General features: G+C 56.1%; 3 protein-coding genes across 4 annotated transcripts in view; 2 read left to right on the top strand and 1 right to left on the bottom strand.

Moving 5' to 3' along the window:
* Positions 1 to 5,292, top strand: part of ASIC4 (acid-sensing (proton-gated) ion channel family member 4) — a 20,758-nt gene extending 15,466 nt beyond the window's left edge. Inside the window, 7 exon segments of the mRNA XM_008580490.1 lie at positions 31 to 193; positions 1,152 to 1,208; positions 3,073 to 3,226; positions 4,359 to 4,450; positions 4,534 to 4,613; positions 4,915 to 5,019; positions 5,179 to 5,292. Of these exon segments, the coding sequence (XP_008578712.1) occupies positions 31 to 193; positions 1,152 to 1,208; positions 3,073 to 3,226; positions 4,359 to 4,450; positions 4,534 to 4,613; positions 4,915 to 5,019; positions 5,179 to 5,292 (765 nt within the window).
* Positions 5,293 to 6,329: 1,037 nt separating this feature from the next.
* CHPF (chondroitin polymerizing factor) lies at positions 6,330 to 11,196 on the bottom strand. Its single transcript, XM_008580480.1, has 4 exons — positions 10,664 to 11,196; positions 9,097 to 9,670; positions 8,346 to 8,525; positions 6,330 to 8,042 (listed from the first exon to the last, which is right to left on the bottom strand). Exons 1-4 carry the CDS (start codon positions 10,975 to 10,977, stop codon positions 6,783 to 6,785), a joined length of 2,328 nt encoding a protein of 775 aa, XP_008578702.1. The 5' UTR covers positions 10,978 to 11,196; the 3' UTR covers positions 6,330 to 6,782.
* A 251-nt stretch (positions 11,197 to 11,447) lies between these two features.
* Positions 11,448 to 18,149, top strand: TMEM198 (transmembrane protein 198). 2 transcript variants are annotated; one of them, XM_008580478.1, is made up of 5 exons: positions 11,448 to 11,803; positions 12,120 to 12,324; positions 14,894 to 15,469; positions 16,700 to 16,902; positions 17,261 to 18,149. In XM_008580478.1, exons 2-5 carry the CDS (start codon positions 12,159 to 12,161, stop codon positions 17,396 to 17,398), a joined length of 1,083 nt encoding a protein of 360 aa, XP_008578700.1. In that variant the 5' UTR covers positions 11,448 to 11,803; positions 12,120 to 12,158; the 3' UTR covers positions 17,399 to 18,149. The 2 variants fall into 2 exon arrangements, with proteins under 2 accessions (XP_008578700.1, XP_008578701.1); XM_008580479.1 differs by lacking the exon at positions 11,448 to 11,803 and having other exon boundaries at positions 11,975 to 12,256.
* Positions 18,150 to 18,214: the final 65 nt, after the last annotated feature.

Raw genomic sequence — 18,214 nt, 5'->3', positions numbered from 1 at the left:
GCATGACTTCATCATTCCCCACCTTGGCAGATGACCTATCTGCCCCAGCCATGGGGCAATTGCCGGGCAGAGAGTGAGCTCAAGGATCCTGAGCTTCAGGGCTACTCGGCCTACAGTGTGTCTGCCTGCCGTCTGCGCTGTGAAAAAGAGGCCGTGCTTCAGCGCTGCCACTGCCGGATGGTGCACATGCCAGGTGGGTACCCCAGCCCCAGCCAGCCCTCTGTGCCACCCTGCTGGGCTCCAGAACCTCCAGGGCAGAGCTCTGCTCATGTGCACAGGCAGGTGCATATCTACAATGTGTGTGTGTTTATCCCCGTGTAAGTGTGCATGAAGATGTATTTGGGACTTTATGCATGTTTTTACAATATGCATATGAGAATGCATGCATGTATATGCTTGTGTATATGCATGTATATGCATGTTTTTACAATATGCATATGAGAATGCATGCATGTATATGCTTGTGTATATGCATGTATATGCATGTTTTTACAATATGCATATGAGAATGCATGCATGTATATGCTTGTGTATATGCATGTATATGCATGTTTTTACAATATGCATATGAGAATGCATGCATGTATATGCTTGTGTATATGCATGTATATGCATGTTTTTACAATATGCATATGAGAATGCATGCATGTATATGCTTGTGTATATGCATGTATATGCATGTTTTTACAATATGCATATGAGAATGCATGCATGTATATGCTTGTGTATATGCATGTATATGCATGTTTTTACAATATGCATATGAGAATGCATGCATGTATATGCCCCCCACTCTCGGCATGGCTAGGAGGTAGGGAGCTTATATGCTTATGGTCATATTAATATGTATTTGTGAATGTGTGTGCTTGTGTATATGCGGGGTTTGTGTGCATGTGCTTAAACACATGCATACTAATGTGTGTATATGTGTGTGCATGCATGGGTGCATACACTTTCATGCATGTATATGCATATATACATTTTCATGCTTATATGAATGAATGCGTAAGTTCATCTGTGTATGTGCATGTTCAAATATGCACATTTGTGTGCATATGTGTGAGCATGTGTGTACGTGCCCACATTTGGATGTATGGTAGGGGAGAGGGGAAGGGACTGTATATTCCAGGAATAATCTTCTCTCCTTTCAGGCAATGAAACCATCTGCCCGCCAAATATCTACATCGAGTGTGCCGACCACACGCTGGGTCCGTGCTGCCTTCTCCCTTCCCAATCCTCCATCACCCTCTTCATCTCTCTGTTCTCCTCACTGTCTTGGCTCCTCTCCTCCCAGTCTCTCCCTGTGGGTTGAGCTTTATCTCCCCGAGTGGGGGGGGGGTGTTCTGAGGACCTCTGCAGATGCAGATACTTGGGTAAGTGGAGGCAGTAGAGTGGGAAGTTGCAGAGAACCCAAGACTAGGAGCGAAAGGCTTCCCATCTTGGTTCAGCCAATGAGCTCACCCTCTCTGAGAAACTGAAATGACTTCTCTCTTGGTCTCAGGAAAAATGCATTGCTGGCTATCAGTGTGGGTGAGGCAAACCTCATCTGTCCGTAGGTCTCTCCTGATCTGCAATTCATTCATCCACCCATTCGTTCATTGAGAGTGGGAGCAAGAGCTCACAGCCCAGCATGGCTGTGGGCAGGCATTACAACACTGGGTCAGTTCTTGCATAGGGAACCTCAGGGGTGCTACAAGGCCTCTGGGAGGCTGCATGCAGCCCCAACCTGGGAAGCCAGGGAGGATTCCTAGAGGAAGTGACATATTAGCTGAGGCTTGAAGCATGTATAAGTCAGCCGGGTGCAAAGGGGGACATGTTCTAGGCTGTGGGAACAGAGTGTGCTAAAGACCTTGTGGCCAGAGAGTGTGCTGTGTCTGGGGCACTTAAAGGTCAGTGTGGTTGGAGGGCAGAGAACAGGGGAAGGACTGCAAAGAGTGGAGAAGAGAGGCTCTGGGAAGCCAACAAAGGCTTAGGGGAAGGCAGGAACACCATCTGATTTTCAGGTGAGTCTGATGAGATGTAGAGAATGGATAGGAGGGAACTAGGACTGAAGCAGGGGATGGGCCAGGAGCTCATTGCAGTAATCCAGAGGTGATGGGGACTTGGGGATGGGTTGCGATACTCGGCGGCAGAGTCTCACACCCAGGCCTTCTCTGTCCTCCACACCACCCACACCCATCAAAGGGGTGGTTGAAGAGTGTTCATTGAAGGAACAGATGTGTGAGCAGGGACAAGGGAACTACAAGTGATGGTGAGAGTCCACAGAACCAGCAACACCAGGGAGTCTTTACCCCACGCCTGAAGTGGTAAAGGAAGGGAGTGCTATGGAACCCAGAGAGAGACCTGTGGCTGCCAAGGGGCCCAACTGACAGCAGCATGGCCACGAGTGGAGGAATGCAGCTTCTGCCAACCTACAGCCTGGCAGTGAAGAAGTGGGGGGTAAAGAAATACCTTGGCATCTCTCTCCTCCCGCCCTCTGGTTTGGCCTCCTGTTGGCCAAACCCAACACGAAGCCAAAGGAAAAGGGAGTGCAGGTGATGCATTTCACCGAGGTCAGCTTCCTGGGGCACAGAGCAGAGTGGAGGAGAGTGGGTCTGATGGAGCAAGCAGAGAAAACTCACACATGGAGCATGTGAATCTTGCCCATCCATTTGTCCTTCTGTCCGTCCATCCACCCATCCATCCATCCATCTATCCATCCATCCCAGCATCCTCTTCATGCCTCCTTGTGTGTCTGGGGCCTCATGTAGTTGATTCACTCTGGAGAATGGGCCCTGCCCTCCTTCTGAGCCATGAAGACCTCCCTGTCCCAGGGGGCTGGGAGGCAGAGGGATAAGCTTGCTGGAGGGTGCTGGGGGGGTTCTGGTGACACCTGCTCTCTTGGGCAATCTGAAGCTGATTCAGGAGGGGACCCCCAGCCAGTCTCCTCTAGGAAGTGCCAGGGCTGGCCAGTAAAGGCCCCCAGCATGGACGTGCCTGCCTCAAGACAGCCCCTGTGCCTTGGCCCTGCAGCTGGTGGGCCCCTGGACCACCCCTCCCCCCGCCATTGCATTTGGTGCCTCTGTGTTGCAGACTCCCTGGGTGGGGGCTCCGAGGGCCCGTGTTTCTGCCCTACCCCCTGCAACCTGACCCGCTACGGGAAAGAAATCTCCATGGTCAGGATTCCCAACAGGGGCTCAGCTCGGTACCTGGCAAGGAAGTACAACCGCAATGAGACCTACATACGGTAGGTAGCGCGCGCGTGTGTGTGTGTGTGTGTGTGTGGTGGAGGCCATGCTCAACAGGCCTGGTGCATGGCAGAGACTGGAAGTGGGCTGTGTCTTTGTTTACCAGCGGTTCTCTGCCAGGAATGCCTTTCACAGTCCTTTTCTTCTAACCCCTACCCCATCCTCCAAGTCACATCCTGTGTCTCCACCTCCAGGGAAGTGCTGCCTGGTTCAATCCCTTTCGTCTGAGCTCCCACAGCACCCTGTACATACCTCTGCTCTGTCGTTGCATGTACTCCATTGTTTTAGAAGCTTTTGTTTATGTGTCTTTCTCTCCAGCAACTGGGAGCTGTTAAATGCACCTTGAGAGAATGCCATGCTGAGGGAGAGGAACAGGATGGGATGGCAGAGGAGCAAAGTGGCCTGCAGGCAGGAGGGGCCACATTGAAGCTTGGGTCTCAAGGCTGAGCATGGTCTAGGTCCCAGGCCCAGTGCTGGGTCCCATGGGAACAGATGATTATGACCCAAAACTCATGCCACAATTTGTGCATGAGCCCATGTTTGATGGTGTAGTGTGGATTCTCAGGCCTGGTGGGGGAGGGGAAGCAGGGGAGGCATGAGTTGGGCCTCTGAGGACCCCAGGTTTGGGTCCATAAGAGGAGGAGAGAGGGGATGTATACCATTTAGACAACTGTGGGATGGTGCAGAGATGAGCCTGAGCAGTAGGGAGGCTGTGTGGAGAGAAGCAGAGAAGAAAGCAGTTTGGATAGGAAGGCACAGTGAACAGACCATGGGCAGCCTTGAAAGTCTAGACAAGGAATTTTGCAGTGGACAATGGGGAGCTACTGAAGATTCTAGAGAGGCGTAAGGGTGAGGCAAAGTGAACACTATTTGCTGCTTTAGAGGAGGCAGGAAGGAATCCTTCAGGCCTAGTTTTATTTTACTCTCCTGGGCCCTTTGCTGCCCCTCATAATATGAAGCTAACACACATCTGGAATGTCCGCCTCCCCTCACAGTCTTTGGGAGTCCGAGGGGGTAGTCATCAGCTTCCTCGCATAGGGGTTGTTAGATGAGGATCTGCTGGACGCCCCTGCCAGCTGCCTCCTTAGGAAGAGTGGCTCCATGCAGATGCCCTGCTTCCTGTCTTTGCAGGGAGAACTTCCTGGTCCTAGACATCTTTTTTGAGGCCCTGACCTCTGAAGCCCTGGAGCAGCGGGCAGCCTATGGCCTGTCAGCCCTGCTGGGTGAGACCTGGCCCCTGTCCCAGCTTCTATGGGAGTGGGTTGGCCCAGCCTGCTCCCTCTGACCTTGTGCTCCTGCTCCCCAGGAGACCTAGGGGGACAGATGGGCCTATTCATCGGGGCCAGCATCCTCACGCTGCTGGAGATACTCGACTACATCTATGAGGCAAGGGACCAAGGAAGTGGAGGGTGGGTGTGGGGCTTGGGGAAAGCAGAGGGGGCTGTGCAGGCTCCCTGGTAGAGCTGGTGTGGCTGGGAAGTCAAGCTCAGGGTTCTTTCCAGGGTCCCTTGTCTGGCTGGAAGGCCTGAAGGCTCTGAGGAGTCAGAGAAGAAGATGGGCCAGGAGGATGGGGTGTCCTGCTGGGGGGTTGCTGGGGCAGTGGGTCCTATATGCTGGGACTGGCACGGCCCTCCCTTCTCTACCAAATTTCCTGAGCCTTCTGCTATCCCCCACCCTGAACCCCAAGGTGTCCTGGGACCGACTGAAGCGGGTGTGGCGGCGGCCAAAGACCCCTCTGAGGACTTCCACCGGGGGCATCTCCACTTTGGGGTTGCAGGAACTGAAGGAGCAGGTGAGGGACTGAATACTCCCCCCAGTTTCTGAACTAGCCTTTGTGGGGGGGTCCCTGGGCTCCCCTGGAGCCTCTGTGCCAGGGGACAGGGAAAGGTTGGTTGCGTGAGGCCTGGGGGCACCACTTGAACTCTCCCCGTCCCACTCCCTCTTCTTGCAGAGCCCCTGCCCAAGCCGGGGCCGTGCTGAGGTTGGGGGCGCCAGCAGCCTGCTCCCCAACCACCACCACCCCCATGGCCCCCCAGGAGGTCTCTTTGAAGACTTCGCCTGCTAGGATGGTGCTATGTCTGAAAGGACCCAGGCGTCTGCCCTCCCTGGATCCCAAGCATATTCTCCTCTTGCACCTGGGACAGAGGGCCGGGGGCACACCGGGCTGAGGGGAGGGGGTGGTGTGCACTGGGAGGGCCAGGAAGGACCCAGGCGTCTGCCCTCCCTGGATCCCAAGCATATTCTCCTCTTGCACCTGGGACAGAAGGCCGGGGGCACACCGGGCTGAGGGGAGGGGGTGGTGTGCACTGGGAGGGCCAGGACTCAATTCCTGCTCTCACCCGGCCCTGACCCTGGTGTCAGCTGCTTTGCCCAAGGGTCCGTCTTGTCCACACTCCTCTCTCCCAGGCTGGTGCCCAGGGAGGGCTGGAGACCATTCCATGGGCCCCCGTGGAGAAGGAGGAAAGGAGAGAGGGAGGTGGGGAACGGAGCCTACCCCAGCAGGGGTGGAACCCTCTGTACATTTGTATATATTTAGGGAGGACAGGGTGGGGGTGGGGTACACATGTAGAAGGTGGGTGGGGCTATAGGGGTGGGTGATTCAGGGACAGCTAGGATCCTAGCCCCAATGTCAGCAGGACAGAGCAGCCCCCAGGACTCAGGAGTGCTGGGCTGGTCCTACTTCCTTACCCTATCCAGGCCCAGCTCCCCTCTTGGCAGGGGGAGTGGGTGGCCCAGCAGGCCTGGCCCAGCTCCCAGTTCCCCCTGCACACACCTATCCCCCGGAGTCCCCTCCACAGGGAGCAGGCAGGAGACCTTTCACACCGTGGCCAAGCATGGGGGGTGGAAAGGGAGCTTTCTCAGGCCTCTCCCTCCTGTCTGGTTTTATAAAGTGCTGACGACATTGGGAATAAAGAGGCATAAAGAATTCTCTGTCTGTATGTGTGACCAAGCATGTGCTGGGGGCTGGTGCAAGGCTGGGTATATGCATGACTTGGTCCCTGGTAAAAGGAAATGCAGGCCCCTGCAGGAACAAGGGAGCCTCCGTCCTCACGGTCGGCCCTCCCCCCACCCCCCATGCTTACCTTTCAAAAACTCAGAATCACGAGTCCACGCTCAGCCAGTTTATTAGAGGCAGGGAGCTTCATTAGGGGCCCAGAAGGGAGAAGATGGGAGACAGCCCCCTCTCCTCTCTCACCTCCCCCCTTTCCCAACAACTCATCTACAGCCCAGCCCCCAGGGCCCGACCCCAGGAGGCGCAGCTGGCGTCAGGCAGACTGTACTGCATAAATACACAGAGGCCACAGCTGGAATCAGCAGCGTCAAGGGGGCAGGAGGACGGGATTGAGGCAAGAAGGGGGTGGCTCCAGGGGTACCTCCCCCAGGGCTTGTTCTGAGCCCAAGGATCCACAAAGCCAGAGAGAGGGGACCCAAGGATTGCTCTGGGGTCTGTGGCTGCAGCCAGCCCTGTCCAGCGAGGCTGGCAGGTGGCTCTGGGTTGTTGGGGAGAATTATGCAGGGTGCGGCTGTGCCAGGGCTCAGGGGCACAGGGCAGGGTCAGGTGCTGTTGCCCTGTTCCTGCTCAAAGAGCAGCATGGCAAGCTGGGTCCGGGAGCCAAGGCCCTCAAGCACACTCTGGCGGCAGCGGTGGTACAGGTCTTCGCTGAGCCGGGCACTGCACGTCTGGGCCCGGTAGCGTTGTAGCAGTGCTGGCTCTACCGCTCGTAGCACATGCAGGCCTGAGAATCTCAGGAACAGCTCATACACGTCCAGACTCTCCAGCAGCTCCTCCTCCTGCTCCGAGGTTGCGGCCAGCCGCCCGCGGGCTGCCACGTAGTCAGAGTTGTAGAAGCAGGCCTCACTGGCTACCTGGCGATCAAAGCGGCCTGTGTCACGGCCCAGTTCTGGTGGCCCTGGCCCTTGTGGTGGGGCCACGGCCGGATGGAAGGCCTGAAAGTGCATGGGAAAGAAGGCCTGCCAGCCAGAGATGGCATGCATGCGGCAGCGGTTAAGGAAGTCAGGTGTGAGCACCGTGTCGGGCCCAGTCAGCAAAAACAGTGTGTCCAGCGGGTGCTTCTTGGAGAGTAGATCCATGAGGCGCAGCGGTGAAGGTGCAGCTGTCTGCACACTAAGCCAGGGCACCCTGGCTCCGGGGAAACGACGCTCCAGCTCTGCCACGTGGGCTTTGACAGGTGTGAAGACATCTGCATGGGCTGCTCGCTGGGCCTGACGTGGCTCATACAGTAGCAGCAGGGTCAGGGCTGCCGCAGCATCACCAGGCTCCAGTGCTGCAGCAGCAAAGGCCTCCAGGAAGCCAGGGGCCAGGTCACGCTCGGCTGCAGCCAGAGGCAGCAGCACAGTGAGACGTGAGGCCTCTGTGACATAGGGCACAGGCAAGATCTCCACGCGGCTCAGCGGCCGGAGCAGCTGCACCCGGCGGGTGAGAGGCCGGCGGCCACCCTGGGGAGTTAGTGCCTCCAGCTGCAAGTCCAGTGTGTACTCCATACCCCGGGCTGGATCAAAGCGTCGGTAGCCATTAACCAGCTGCTGCTTCTGGAGCCGCAGGGCCGGGTGGTAGCGGCGGTTGAGCTCTTCCACGGCTGCCTCCAGAACATCAGCCACATCAGCCCGGTCGGCCCCACGCAGCGGGCAGCGGGGTGAGCCATCAGCGCAGAAGAAAGCATGCTGCTCTGTGAAATAGTCCCAGCGCAGTACCTCAAAGCGGGAGGCTGGGCGGGAAGGTGCTGGAATGCCCACGGGCCACGCAGCTGCCCGCTCCCCATCAGCTGCCAGACGGCTGGTGTTCTGGATCTCCCACTGGGTTGGAGAAACAGGACATGAGCAAAGTAGAGACTACAGAGGCCAGAATGTAGCTGGGGGACTGGGTAGGCAGCAGGTACCAATCAGGATGGGTCCTCAGTTCCCTGCCAACCTCTGCCCACCTAGGGTCCCCCTATCCTTTCCCCAGATGTAGGGAGCCTAAAAGTTAAAAGGGGGTTATGGAAGCGGGCTGGGAAACAGGTTTGATTTGTGATTCTACTGCTTTTTATTTCCATGGGATCTCTGAAAACTCTAAGATTCCCCTCCCATTTCTCCCGCAGCCCCAGGCCCAGACCATACCTGCAACTCCTGGATTTCCCGGTATGTGCGTTCCAGCTCAGCTCGGGCAAAAGCCTTGTGCAGCTGGTACATATGCACAGGGTCACGCACAGGGTGGGCTGTCAGGGCACTGTGGAAACGAGGGTCCCCCTCCTGCACAGGCTCCCCAGGACTTAGCTCCATATAGCTATAGTGCACCCCCTGGGGAGAGGAAGAGAAGGGGTCCATAATGGGAAGAAAGATAGAATTGTCTTCCCCCTTGTCTCATAGCCAGTGTCATCTCCTCATCCTATGTCCTGTTGTGGAGTCGGGGTCAGATTTCTGTGGATTTAAGTCTACCTTGTCAGTTGTGAGTTTGTGTGACCTTGGGCAAGCCTCTGCTAGCTCATCTGTGAAATAGGCATGCATCCTGTCTAAGACTTGTCCAGGGGCTCAAATAAAACAATGACTAACACGAACATGTACTATGGGCAAGGATCCCTTATTTTTTCTAATCCTTTGGGTCTTAGTGGCTGGCTGGTAACAGGGACCAAACCTTGGATCTTGGTGTTATCATCTAATCCTTATAACAACCCTGAGCAATAATTATTTCCATTGGCATGGATGAGGATATTGAAGCTCAGGAGATTTATTACTTATTTACCCAAGGTCAGAGGGATAGAAAATAACAGAGCTGGTATGGAAACCCAGGCCATTATCTCCACCACTACTTTGTCGCTCAGGTGTTAAGTGCACAGATAGGAGGCCCCAGTGGGGTGGCTTATCTTCCCACCTCGTGGTCGCCAGTGCAGCCAGCCCCTGTGGCATCAAGGATGCAGCGTCCCAGCCACTCGTCCGGGCGTGCACTGACGATGTCATTGCGGCAGCTTTCCAGGTGGGGGCGCAGCTGCTGCAGTAGCGTGCGGGATAGCAGCACCCCAAAGCCACCGTGGCAGTAGCGGCCTGGGGTGGGCTCTCCACCGATGAAGTCCTGGGGCCGGCCCAGATAGAGATGACCAGCGGCGGCCAGGCTGAGGTGACCAGTTAGGTGTGCCACTCCGTGAGCCTCGGTGTAGGTAGAGTCAGGCACTAGGAAGAACCAGTCAAAGTCGTCGCCGTGCTGCTCCAGCAGGTGGCGCAGCGCCAGGTGCAGGTGCCCAATGGGCCGCTCCTCGCCCAGAGTCACCACTGCCATGCCCGGTGGTGCTCGGCGGCCCCGTGTGCCTGTCAGGAACACCACACGCTCTAGTCGGTGCCCCAGCGTGCGGTTCACGGCCACACCCAGCGTGGGCAACGTGGCCTGGGAGGTCAGTACCGCCACCAGCAGCCTCTGCCTGATGCCCAGCTCCGTACTGATGTAGCGTGTCCTGGGGGAGGAGACGGCACAAAGTTACCAAACAGACAACAGGGCAGGCGGAGACAGCACACACAGGCTCTGGGTCTATTACCTCACTTATGAATAGGATAAGAATCACACCTCTCCTAGGGGTCATGATGATTTAAGCAAAATATTGGTCTTACCTACATAGTGCTTTGCATTTGGGAGATGGCAATATCCATGCAGATGTGAAAGATATATTGTGGGTCTGATTCCCCATTTCACTACTTAGAAGCTGTGTCTTGAGTACATTATTTAACCTGAATCATCTTTAAAATGGGACTGGTTGTATCTATTTAAAGCACTTAGCCAAATGCTTGGCACACCATGTGTATACCTATTTCTATATAAATACGCTATTATACCACAGATACATCACAAAAATTATGTAAAGGAATATAAGGCATAGGGGTGTATTGAGTGTGTTTGGGGGAGGGGCAAGCTGGGACTCAAGGGATCCAGTAACCCACTTTCTGTAAGGCAGAAGGGAAGTTGCAGAACTGGAATTTGAACGCTGAGTTACTTAGGAAAAATTGTTTCAACTCATCAGCAAGACATTAATGGGATGGGTACATTCCTCCCTTCTCCATATCACCCCAAGGTGACCCTTGTTACCCCCCCAGGAACAAGAGACACAGGTAAATCCAAGTTCTCTCCTTTCTCTGTCCCTCTCTGTATACATTCGCCCTATATACTAGTCATTTCTCTAACCCTAACAGACCACCAAGTGAGCTTAGAGGATCTCTGGGGGACTATCGAGTCAAGCCGGTTTTGGACAGAGGCGGGGACTGGGCCGAGAGAGGGCCTCAGACTGGCCCCACGGCTCCCGGGACAGCAGGGACATCGGAAGTTATCAGGACCCGAAGACTTCCTGGCCGGCCAGCCCCTTCCTTCCGGAGCCCGACCCGGCCCCCGGCAGCCTCCCCCGCGCGCGCGTCCGGGCGAGTGCCCACGGGGCGGGGCGGACGGAGCCGCTCGCTACCTGACGGCCTTTTTGGTGGCCTGGCCGGGCTGTGCGGGGTGGTAGGGCAAGACGCGCGGCTCCCAGTTCTCCCCGGCGCCCGCGCCGGCCCCGGGCCTCTCACGCTCCGCTCCCGGCTGCACCGAGTTGGGGCGGCGCGCCGCGTTGGTGTTGCCGCGCGGCGGCAGCTCAGAGTCTCCAGGTTGGGGCGGCCCTGGGCCGCACGGCTCCTCCACCCAGGTGACGCTGAGAAGGCTCAGAGTGAAGCCCAGGGAGATGCCCACGGCCACGGGCCCTGCGGGCCGCAGCACCGACAGCAGCAGCGATGCCCGCATGGCGCCCGGACCGCGGGCCCCCGGCCCCGGCGCAACCCCTGAGCAGCCAGAGGCGGCTCCGAGGGGGCGGGACCGGGGAGGGGGCGGATCCGGAGGGCCCGAGCCCAGCGGGCGGGCCCGCTCCCTCCCCGCCGAGCAGAGCCAGCGGCTCAGACGAGTCCCCTGCGCCGCGCTCCGATCCCCTCCAGCCGTTGCTCCGTGCGGTGCGGAGTTCCTGCGCTCGGCGCCACAGCCGCCGCTGTCCGACGTGTCACTGAGAGGGCCCCGCCCTCGGGGTGCGGTCTCCGCCTCCAGCTACCGGAGAGGGAGGAGAAGGGGGAGGTTAAAGGGGAAGGACCCCCGGAAGTGCCCCCTCCTCAGTGCGGGAGAGGGAGACGGCTAGGGGCGGAGTCCCCTGCTTCCCCCGGCGTGGTTGGTGCGTCCCGGTGACGTCAGAAGGAGCCCGCCCCTGCCTGGGTGGTGCACCCTGAGTGACGTCAGGCGCAGAGGCCGGAGCTGTCCATCAGCACCAAAGGCCGCGGGCGGGCTCAGGGCATGGGGCCGCGGCTTTGGGGCGGCCCGAGCCCCTGCTCCTGCTCCTCTCCCTTTCCCAGGCCCAGTCTGAGTCCCCAGACGCCGTGGGACTGGAGTGCCAGCCGGTGTTGGAGGGGGAGCGGCGACGCCGCCGCCCAGAGAACGGTCTCTCCGGCCCCGCAGCCCCCTTCCCTGCACGGCGGACTTTTTCCCGGACCCCAGTCAGTTGGAGCCTCTGGCGTCCCGCCATCCCGGCCTCTCCGGCCTCTGCACAGCTTCTTTCGCCCAGAAGCTCAGGTCGCCTCCAGCCCAGGTAGATCTTGGACAATCCCGGATTTAGCCGCCTACGGACAGTCTCCTAGCTGCCTCCTCACCGGCAGCACACTGACTTCATCTCCCCCCACCCCACCTCCCAGACCCCTTTTTAACTTCAACCCAGCCCCCTCTAGCCAGGCACTTTTATTTCCCTTTGTCTTTGCCTCCCACTCCAGGGATGCCTCCAGAGCTGCATCATGTAGGCACCACTCCTTTGTCCACTGTGTCCCTGCTTAGTTCTCCCACTCCCACTCCCACCTGCATCCCGGTGCGGACCCAGGACTCCTCTTTGACCCCAACTTCCTCTGTGTCAGGTTGACCTGGGAGGGTGATTCCCTTTGGTTACCAACACTATGCCAGGCACTGTGGAGACACTGCGGTTCCAGCTGCTGCCTCCCGAGCCAGATGACGACTTCTGGGGCGCACCTTGTGAACAGCCCCTGGAGCGCAGGTACCAGGCGCTGCCGGCCCTCGTCTGCATCATGTGCTGTTTGTTTGGAGTCGTCTACTGCTTCTTCGGTGAGATCCCCATCTCATCCCTCACCTGGGCTCCCCACTGTTTCCCTGAGTTCTTTTTCTGAGGTCCCCCAAATCTTCTCCGGAACCCTCACCCCACCACCTTGAATAGCTATCTTTGTTTTCCTCCTTTCTTTCATCCCACACATGTTTGTGGATCATTTAGACTCTAGATTCTAGAGAATACAGGTTTTTAAATTAGGCATGCTTGAGTTTGAACCTGGCTCTGCACCTTACTAATTGTGATGGCTTGGGCATGTTGACCTCTCTGAGCCTCAGTTTTCTCATCCGAACAATGGGAACAACGATATTTGTCTCACATAGGGTTGTTATGAGAATTAATAGGCACTCAATAAATAGTAGCTATTGTGGTGAAGATGTGTTTGGGTCACTGTACTAAATAGGCACTGAAAACACTTAGCAGGGTGATTAAACATGGCCCCTTACCACAGGGCATGTTGTCTGACAGGAGAGAAACTCCTGGAACACTCACACCTATGATACATTTTACAGTGGGCTGAATGATAGTCACACTCATGGAGATTGCCTACAAGGCAGACTGGTAATCAGGACAGTTGTACAGAACAACTGTGCAAATTTTTTAAAGTTTGTAAAAATTTACAACATTTGTACAGTTGTACCTATGGTACATACTAAATGTAGGCTGATAAGTAGTCACACTCATGGAGATCACCTGCGAGGCAGGCTCCAGTAATCAAAACAGTTGTACCAGATGGGTACTGAACAAGGGAGCTCAGCTGAATAGACAAGGCAGGGGGTGGGGGGTGGGGAGGGAGGCTGAAATCCAGCTCATGCTCCTCTTGCTAAACTCAAGGCCTTGACACAAAGCTGCTTTGCCTAGAGAAGAGCATACCTTTTTGTAATTTGCACAAAGGTGCCATATGGGCTAGTGGCAGCCTGGAGTAAGTGCCCAGTGATTCTACACCAACAGTCACAGAACTTCAGAGAAGACAGTGAGCTCTATAGGCTGGTGGACTAAGGAGAGCCTCCAGTAGGAAGATTATAAGTGACTGGAAACAGTGGGGGCAAAGGAGGCTGGGAGGTTTGGGCTCCAGCCTGGGCAGAAGTAGGACAAGACTTGTGTTCTGCAGCCTCCATGCCTCCCCTGAGAATGGGTGGGTAGACAGGGGTAGGAGCCAGATGGTTCCTTCCCTTCCACCCCCAAACTCTGGGCTGAAGTGCAGAGTGGGCAGGAGGAAGTGCCCCCTCCTTCCTCTGCCCCCACCACACACACGGGTTCAGGATACATTCTGGGCCTCTGAGGAGTCTGTATCACTTCACCCCTTGCGCTGTCCCTACCCACTCTGTGCATGTTGCTCAGTGCCGCCTCATATCCCCTCTCCTGGGCTTCCCTCACATCCTACCCATCTTGGATGCCCCTGCGCCCAGGATCTTGTACTCTGAGCCCTTGTCCATGCACTTACTACTCTCACCGACCCCAGGACCTCGTGGACTCTGATACTTCCCCTCATTCCTAGAACTGAATCTCCTCTTTATTATCTTTCTCTTTGACTCTTCCTGACTCCTTGACCACCATCTCTGACTTCCATCTTCCCAACTGTTCAGGATCTACACCTCCCTCGCCCTTTCAGGTACTTCTAACCCAATGGCCCTATAACCTCTTTATTTCTCCATAACCACTATTTTCTCTTTGATTCCCTGTGATTCCTTGTAAGACCTACTGACCTCCACCATCCCTGTTACTCATGACGTTCCATCCCTCTGACCCCCTCTATTACTCCTAACTCTGATCCATGGTTACTCCTAACTCTCTGACCCCTATGACTCCATCATCTGATCTCCCCTCCTCACACTGTGATCTCGATGATCCCATTTCTCTGGCCTCAGTGTTCCACTTGGAATACTTTTATTGTATAGTATTCTATATATATAGTATATATATATAGTATAGTATTCTCCCTTTAATACTATCGTGATTCCATTTGGTCAGTCCCCCTGCCTGGCAAAGACCTCATCTCCTGGAACTCCTCCCCAATAATCCTGCTTCTCTGTCCTCTTTGTAACCTTCCAGTGATGCTATATCTCTGAAGTCTCATAACCCCTCAAAGTCCTCATCTTTCGAACATGTGTGACCCCCATCTCTCAAGTTCTTTCTAACTTCACAATACCTCCTCTTTCTGAACAATCCCTCACCAAAGACCCCAATGACTCTTTTGCTGATCACCTTGTGACCCCAATGACCTACCACTCTGACTCCCATGATCCCAAAGATCCCGATGCCCCTATTACTGATTCACTCTTGACTCCAGTGATTTATCCTGTCTCCTGTGATCCTTAAAGATCCCAAATCATTATTTCAATGATTATGCCTGTTTTTCCAGTTATCCCCAATGACTATATTTCTCTGACCTCCCCTAACCTCTGTGGCCCCATCACTGATGCCTTCCCAACCCCAGTGACCTCCAATTCTCTGATCTTGGCTTCCTTGTCTCTGGTTCCCCTGTGATCCCATATCTCCGACCCCTCTGACCTCCTCCCTCCAGCCCGGTGACCTCATTTTGGCCCCTCACTAGTCCCTGTTCCCCTCCAGGTTACCGCTGTTTCAAGGCAGTGCTCTTCCTCACTGGGTTGCTGTTTGGCTCGGTGGTCATCTTCCTGCTGTGCTACCGAGAGCGGGTGCTGGAGACGCAGCTGAGTGCTGGGGCGAGCGCAGGCATCGCACTGGGCATCGGGCTGCTCTGTGGGCTGGTGGCCATGCTGGTGCGCAGCGTGGGCCTCTTCCTGGTGGGGCTGCTGCTCGGTCTGCTGCTCGCTGCTGCCGCCCTGCTGGGCTCTGCGCCCTACTACCAGCCAGGCTCTGTATGGAGCCCACTGGGGCTGCTGCTGGGGGGTGGCCTGCTCTGTGCCCTGCTCACGCTGCGCTGGCCCCGCCCACTCACCACCCTCGCCACAGCCGTGACTGGTGCCGCACTCATCGCCACCGCCGCTGACTACTTTGCTGAGCTGCTACTGCTGGGGCGATACGTGGTGGAGAGACTGCGGGCTGCACCTGTGCCCCCCCTCTGCTGGCGGAGCTGGGCCCTCCTGGCACTCTGGCCCCTGCTCAGCCTGATGGGCGTTCTGGTGCAATGGCGGGTGACAGCCGAGGGGGACTCCCACACGGAAGGTGAGAGGGCACAGCCAGGGTGGACATGGGAGGCAGGGATAGCCAGGGATGGGTGGAGGATGAGTGTCTGGGGAGTGGGGTACAGAAGCTGTACATGCCAGCAGTATAAGGCCTCAATGGGGTTAGAGAGCTGACTTGATCAGGGTCTGGGAGGATAGGACCCAAGTGCCGCCATTCATTCTGCAACAATGTATGCAGCATCAGGTCTGTGTCAACCCCACTCCAGGCCTCCACTGGGGATACAACAGAGATAAAAAAGAAAAGGTTCCTGCCCTTATCGGTGTACATTTGGGGTAGGGGGAAGACAAAAAAAAGACATGAAAACAAATGATAATTCCAGTTGTGCAGAGTGATATGGGAGAGATACGCAGGGTAATAGGAAAGAGTGACCTTATTATGGAGGCTATTATAGTTAGGCTGGCTGAGGAGCTGACATGTAAGCAGAAACCTGAAGGATAAGGGGCCAGCCATGCAAGAGCTGGAGAAGAGGGAACAGCAAGGGCAGGGGCCTGCGAAGAAATGAGCTTGGCTTGTTTGAGGAAGTAAGAATGTAGTGTGGTAGGGGAGGTATGGGAGTCGGGCTGATAGAAGGATAAGGGGCCAGCCATGCAAGAGCTGGAGAAGAGGGAACAGCAAGGGCAGGGGCCTGAGAAGAAATGAGCTTGGCTTGTTTGAGGAAGTAAGAATGTAGTGTGGTAGGGGAGGTATGGGAGTCGGGCTGATAGTGTCAGTCCTCCAGGCCATGATAAGGACTCTGAATTTTATTAGAAGGGCAATGAGATGCCATTGGAGGGTTTAAAGTGGAGGTAGCAATAATCTAATTTAGCATTTGGGATGCTCATTCTGCTACTGAGTGTTGAAAGCATTGAAGAGCATGGGGGAGGAAGCAGCTGTGGTTGTCCAGTTGAAAGATGATTGTGGCTGGCCTAGGTGGGTCACTTGTGGCTCAGGATTAGGAGAGGAGTAACAGCTGGGGAGGGGGTGACTGAAGTCTAAGAATCTTCCATAAAGACCTTCAGAAGAAACAACAACTGTAGGAAGTCCCATCAGGTGGATTTCTACCAGGTGGGAGACTAGGAAAGGAAGGGACAGGGTGAGGTTGGGCGGTTATGGACGAGGCAAAGCTGGAAGCCTGGAGCCCCCAGGTGGGAAGGGAGAGAGAGAGGGAGGGCTTGGGGGGTGATGAGGCTCGTGGGCCTCTGAGACCCTTCTCTGGCCACCTCTCCACAGTGGTCATCAGCCGACAGCGACGACGTGTGCAGCTGATGCGGATTCGGCAGCAGGAAGAGCGCAAGGAGAAGCGGAGGAAGAAAAGACCCCCTCGGGCTCCCCCCAGAGGTTCCCAGGCTCTTCCAAGGCCTGGTCCCCCTGACCCTGCTTATCGGCGCAAGCCAGTGCCCATCAAACGCTTCAATGGAGATGTCCTATCCCCGGTGAGCACCTTGAGCCCTTCCTGACCAAACTGGGGAGAAAGGAGTGAGTAGGCTAAGAAAGACTGGGCTTTCCCCAGGGGCTTGTCACTACTAGAAGGCCTAGTGTTTGTCCACCCATCAGAACCCCTGAACCAGGGGCCTGGTGGGTCCAGCTTTGGGACTGGGGAACAGGGGTCCTGAGTATGCATTTTTAATGAGATATGGTATGTGGTGGGGTCTCAGGATTGTAGACTCTGGATGTGGTGAGTTTCTGGGTCTATGGTAGGCTGCAAGAATGTCCAGCTTGTGAGAGTGCAGGGAAAGATGGCTTTCAGGATGGGTCTGCAGTGGGACTCACACTTGTGTTTACTCCCCACAGAGCTATATCCAGAGCTTCCGGGACCGGCAGACTGGGAGCTCACTGAGCTCCTTCATGGCCTCGCCCACAGATGTGGACTATGAGTATGGGTCCCGGGGGCCACTGACAGCCTGCTCTGGCCCCCCTGTGCGGGTATAGCAGTATTCCCACCTGTCTAGACTCTGCAGTCACCAGCTCTGCCAGCTTAGAGAGGCCTGCCAGGCCACTACCCAGCCTGTCTGGCCCTGCGGACTTTGGCGGTGGTCCCTCTTCCCCAGCTGGAGAGGGCTGGCCCAGCCACTAGAAGGGAGGATCTGTCTCACGCTAGGCCTGGCCTGAGTGGAGAGCCCCCTCCCATGCTCCTGAGGGGCTTCTGTGGGTTGTGGGGTGTGAGCCCTTTTGGGATGTGCTCAGGGTTATAAGTGTGTCACCTGTGTGTGTGTATGTGTGTTTGGGGGGCGGGGTAGGTTTGGAGGGGACACTGAGATCCTTGCCTTTGACTTCTGATTGGCAGAGCTTCCCCAGGGTTGGCCCCGCCTCTTCTCCCACTACTGGGGTCCCCCGGGCCACTCTCCTGCATGTCTAAGAGGAGGAGGCCTGCCTTCTTCCCCATCGCTCTATCACCCCACCAAACTCATCTAAGAGTACTTGTCCTCGTCCACAGGGCAGCACCCCTTACCCTGGTTCCCTGGCCTCTGAAAAGCCACCAGCATGAGGTCAGGGGCAGGGGATGGGGGTGGGGGGTGATGCTCTGGGTTGGGTTGGGGAGGGGGTTGGAGGGAGAGGGGCTTAAATGCACGGTGCATGTCTGGTGTCTGTTATGCCACCCCAGACACCTCATGCTTATGTCTCCCCCCAACTCTATCCTGTTTTACATCTTTTATAAATGTGCCAAACTGTGTGGCCTCTGCCAGGAGTGGTGATCTTTGCTGGCTGGCATTTCCATAGGCCAAGCCTGAAGCACTACAGCCTTCA

This window comes from Galeopterus variegatus, unplaced genomic scaffold (genome assembly GCF_000696425.1).
Source record: "Galeopterus variegatus unplaced genomic scaffold, G_variegatus-3.0.2 Scaffold2108, whole genome shotgun sequence".
In the NCBI taxonomy this organism is placed as follows: Eukaryota; Metazoa; Chordata; class Mammalia; order Dermoptera; family Cynocephalidae; genus Galeopterus; species Galeopterus variegatus.
The sequence above is the reverse complement of the archived record's forward strand: the minus strand, read 5'-3'. Positions and strand labels throughout refer to the sequence as shown.

Excerpts from the sequence above, each read along its gene's own strand:
- CHPF (XM_008580480.1), bottom strand. The coding sequence starts at position 10,977 with ATGCGGGCATCGCTGCTGCTGTCGGTGCTGCGGCCCGCAGGGCCCGTG. Across the intron at positions 8,526-9,096 it reads GCTGCACTGGCGACCACGAG|GGGGTGCACTATAGCTATAT; the intron begins GTGGGAAGATAA and ends TCCTCTCCCCAG. Across the intron at positions 8,043-8,345 it reads GGGAAATCCAGGAGTTGCAG|TGGGAGATCCAGAACACCAG; the intron begins GTATGGTCTGGG and ends TCTCCAACCCAG.
- TMEM198 (XM_008580478.1), top strand. The coding sequence starts at position 12,159 with ATGCCAGGCACTGTGGAGACACTGCGGTTCCAGCTGCTGCCTCCCGAG. Across the intron at positions 12,325-14,893 it reads AGTCGTCTACTGCTTCTTCG|GTTACCGCTGTTTCAAGGCA; the intron begins GTGAGATCCCCA and ends GTTCCCCTCCAG. Across the intron at positions 16,903-17,260 it reads ATGGAGATGTCCTATCCCCG|AGCTATATCCAGAGCTTCCG; the intron begins GTGAGCACCTTG and ends TACTCCCCACAG.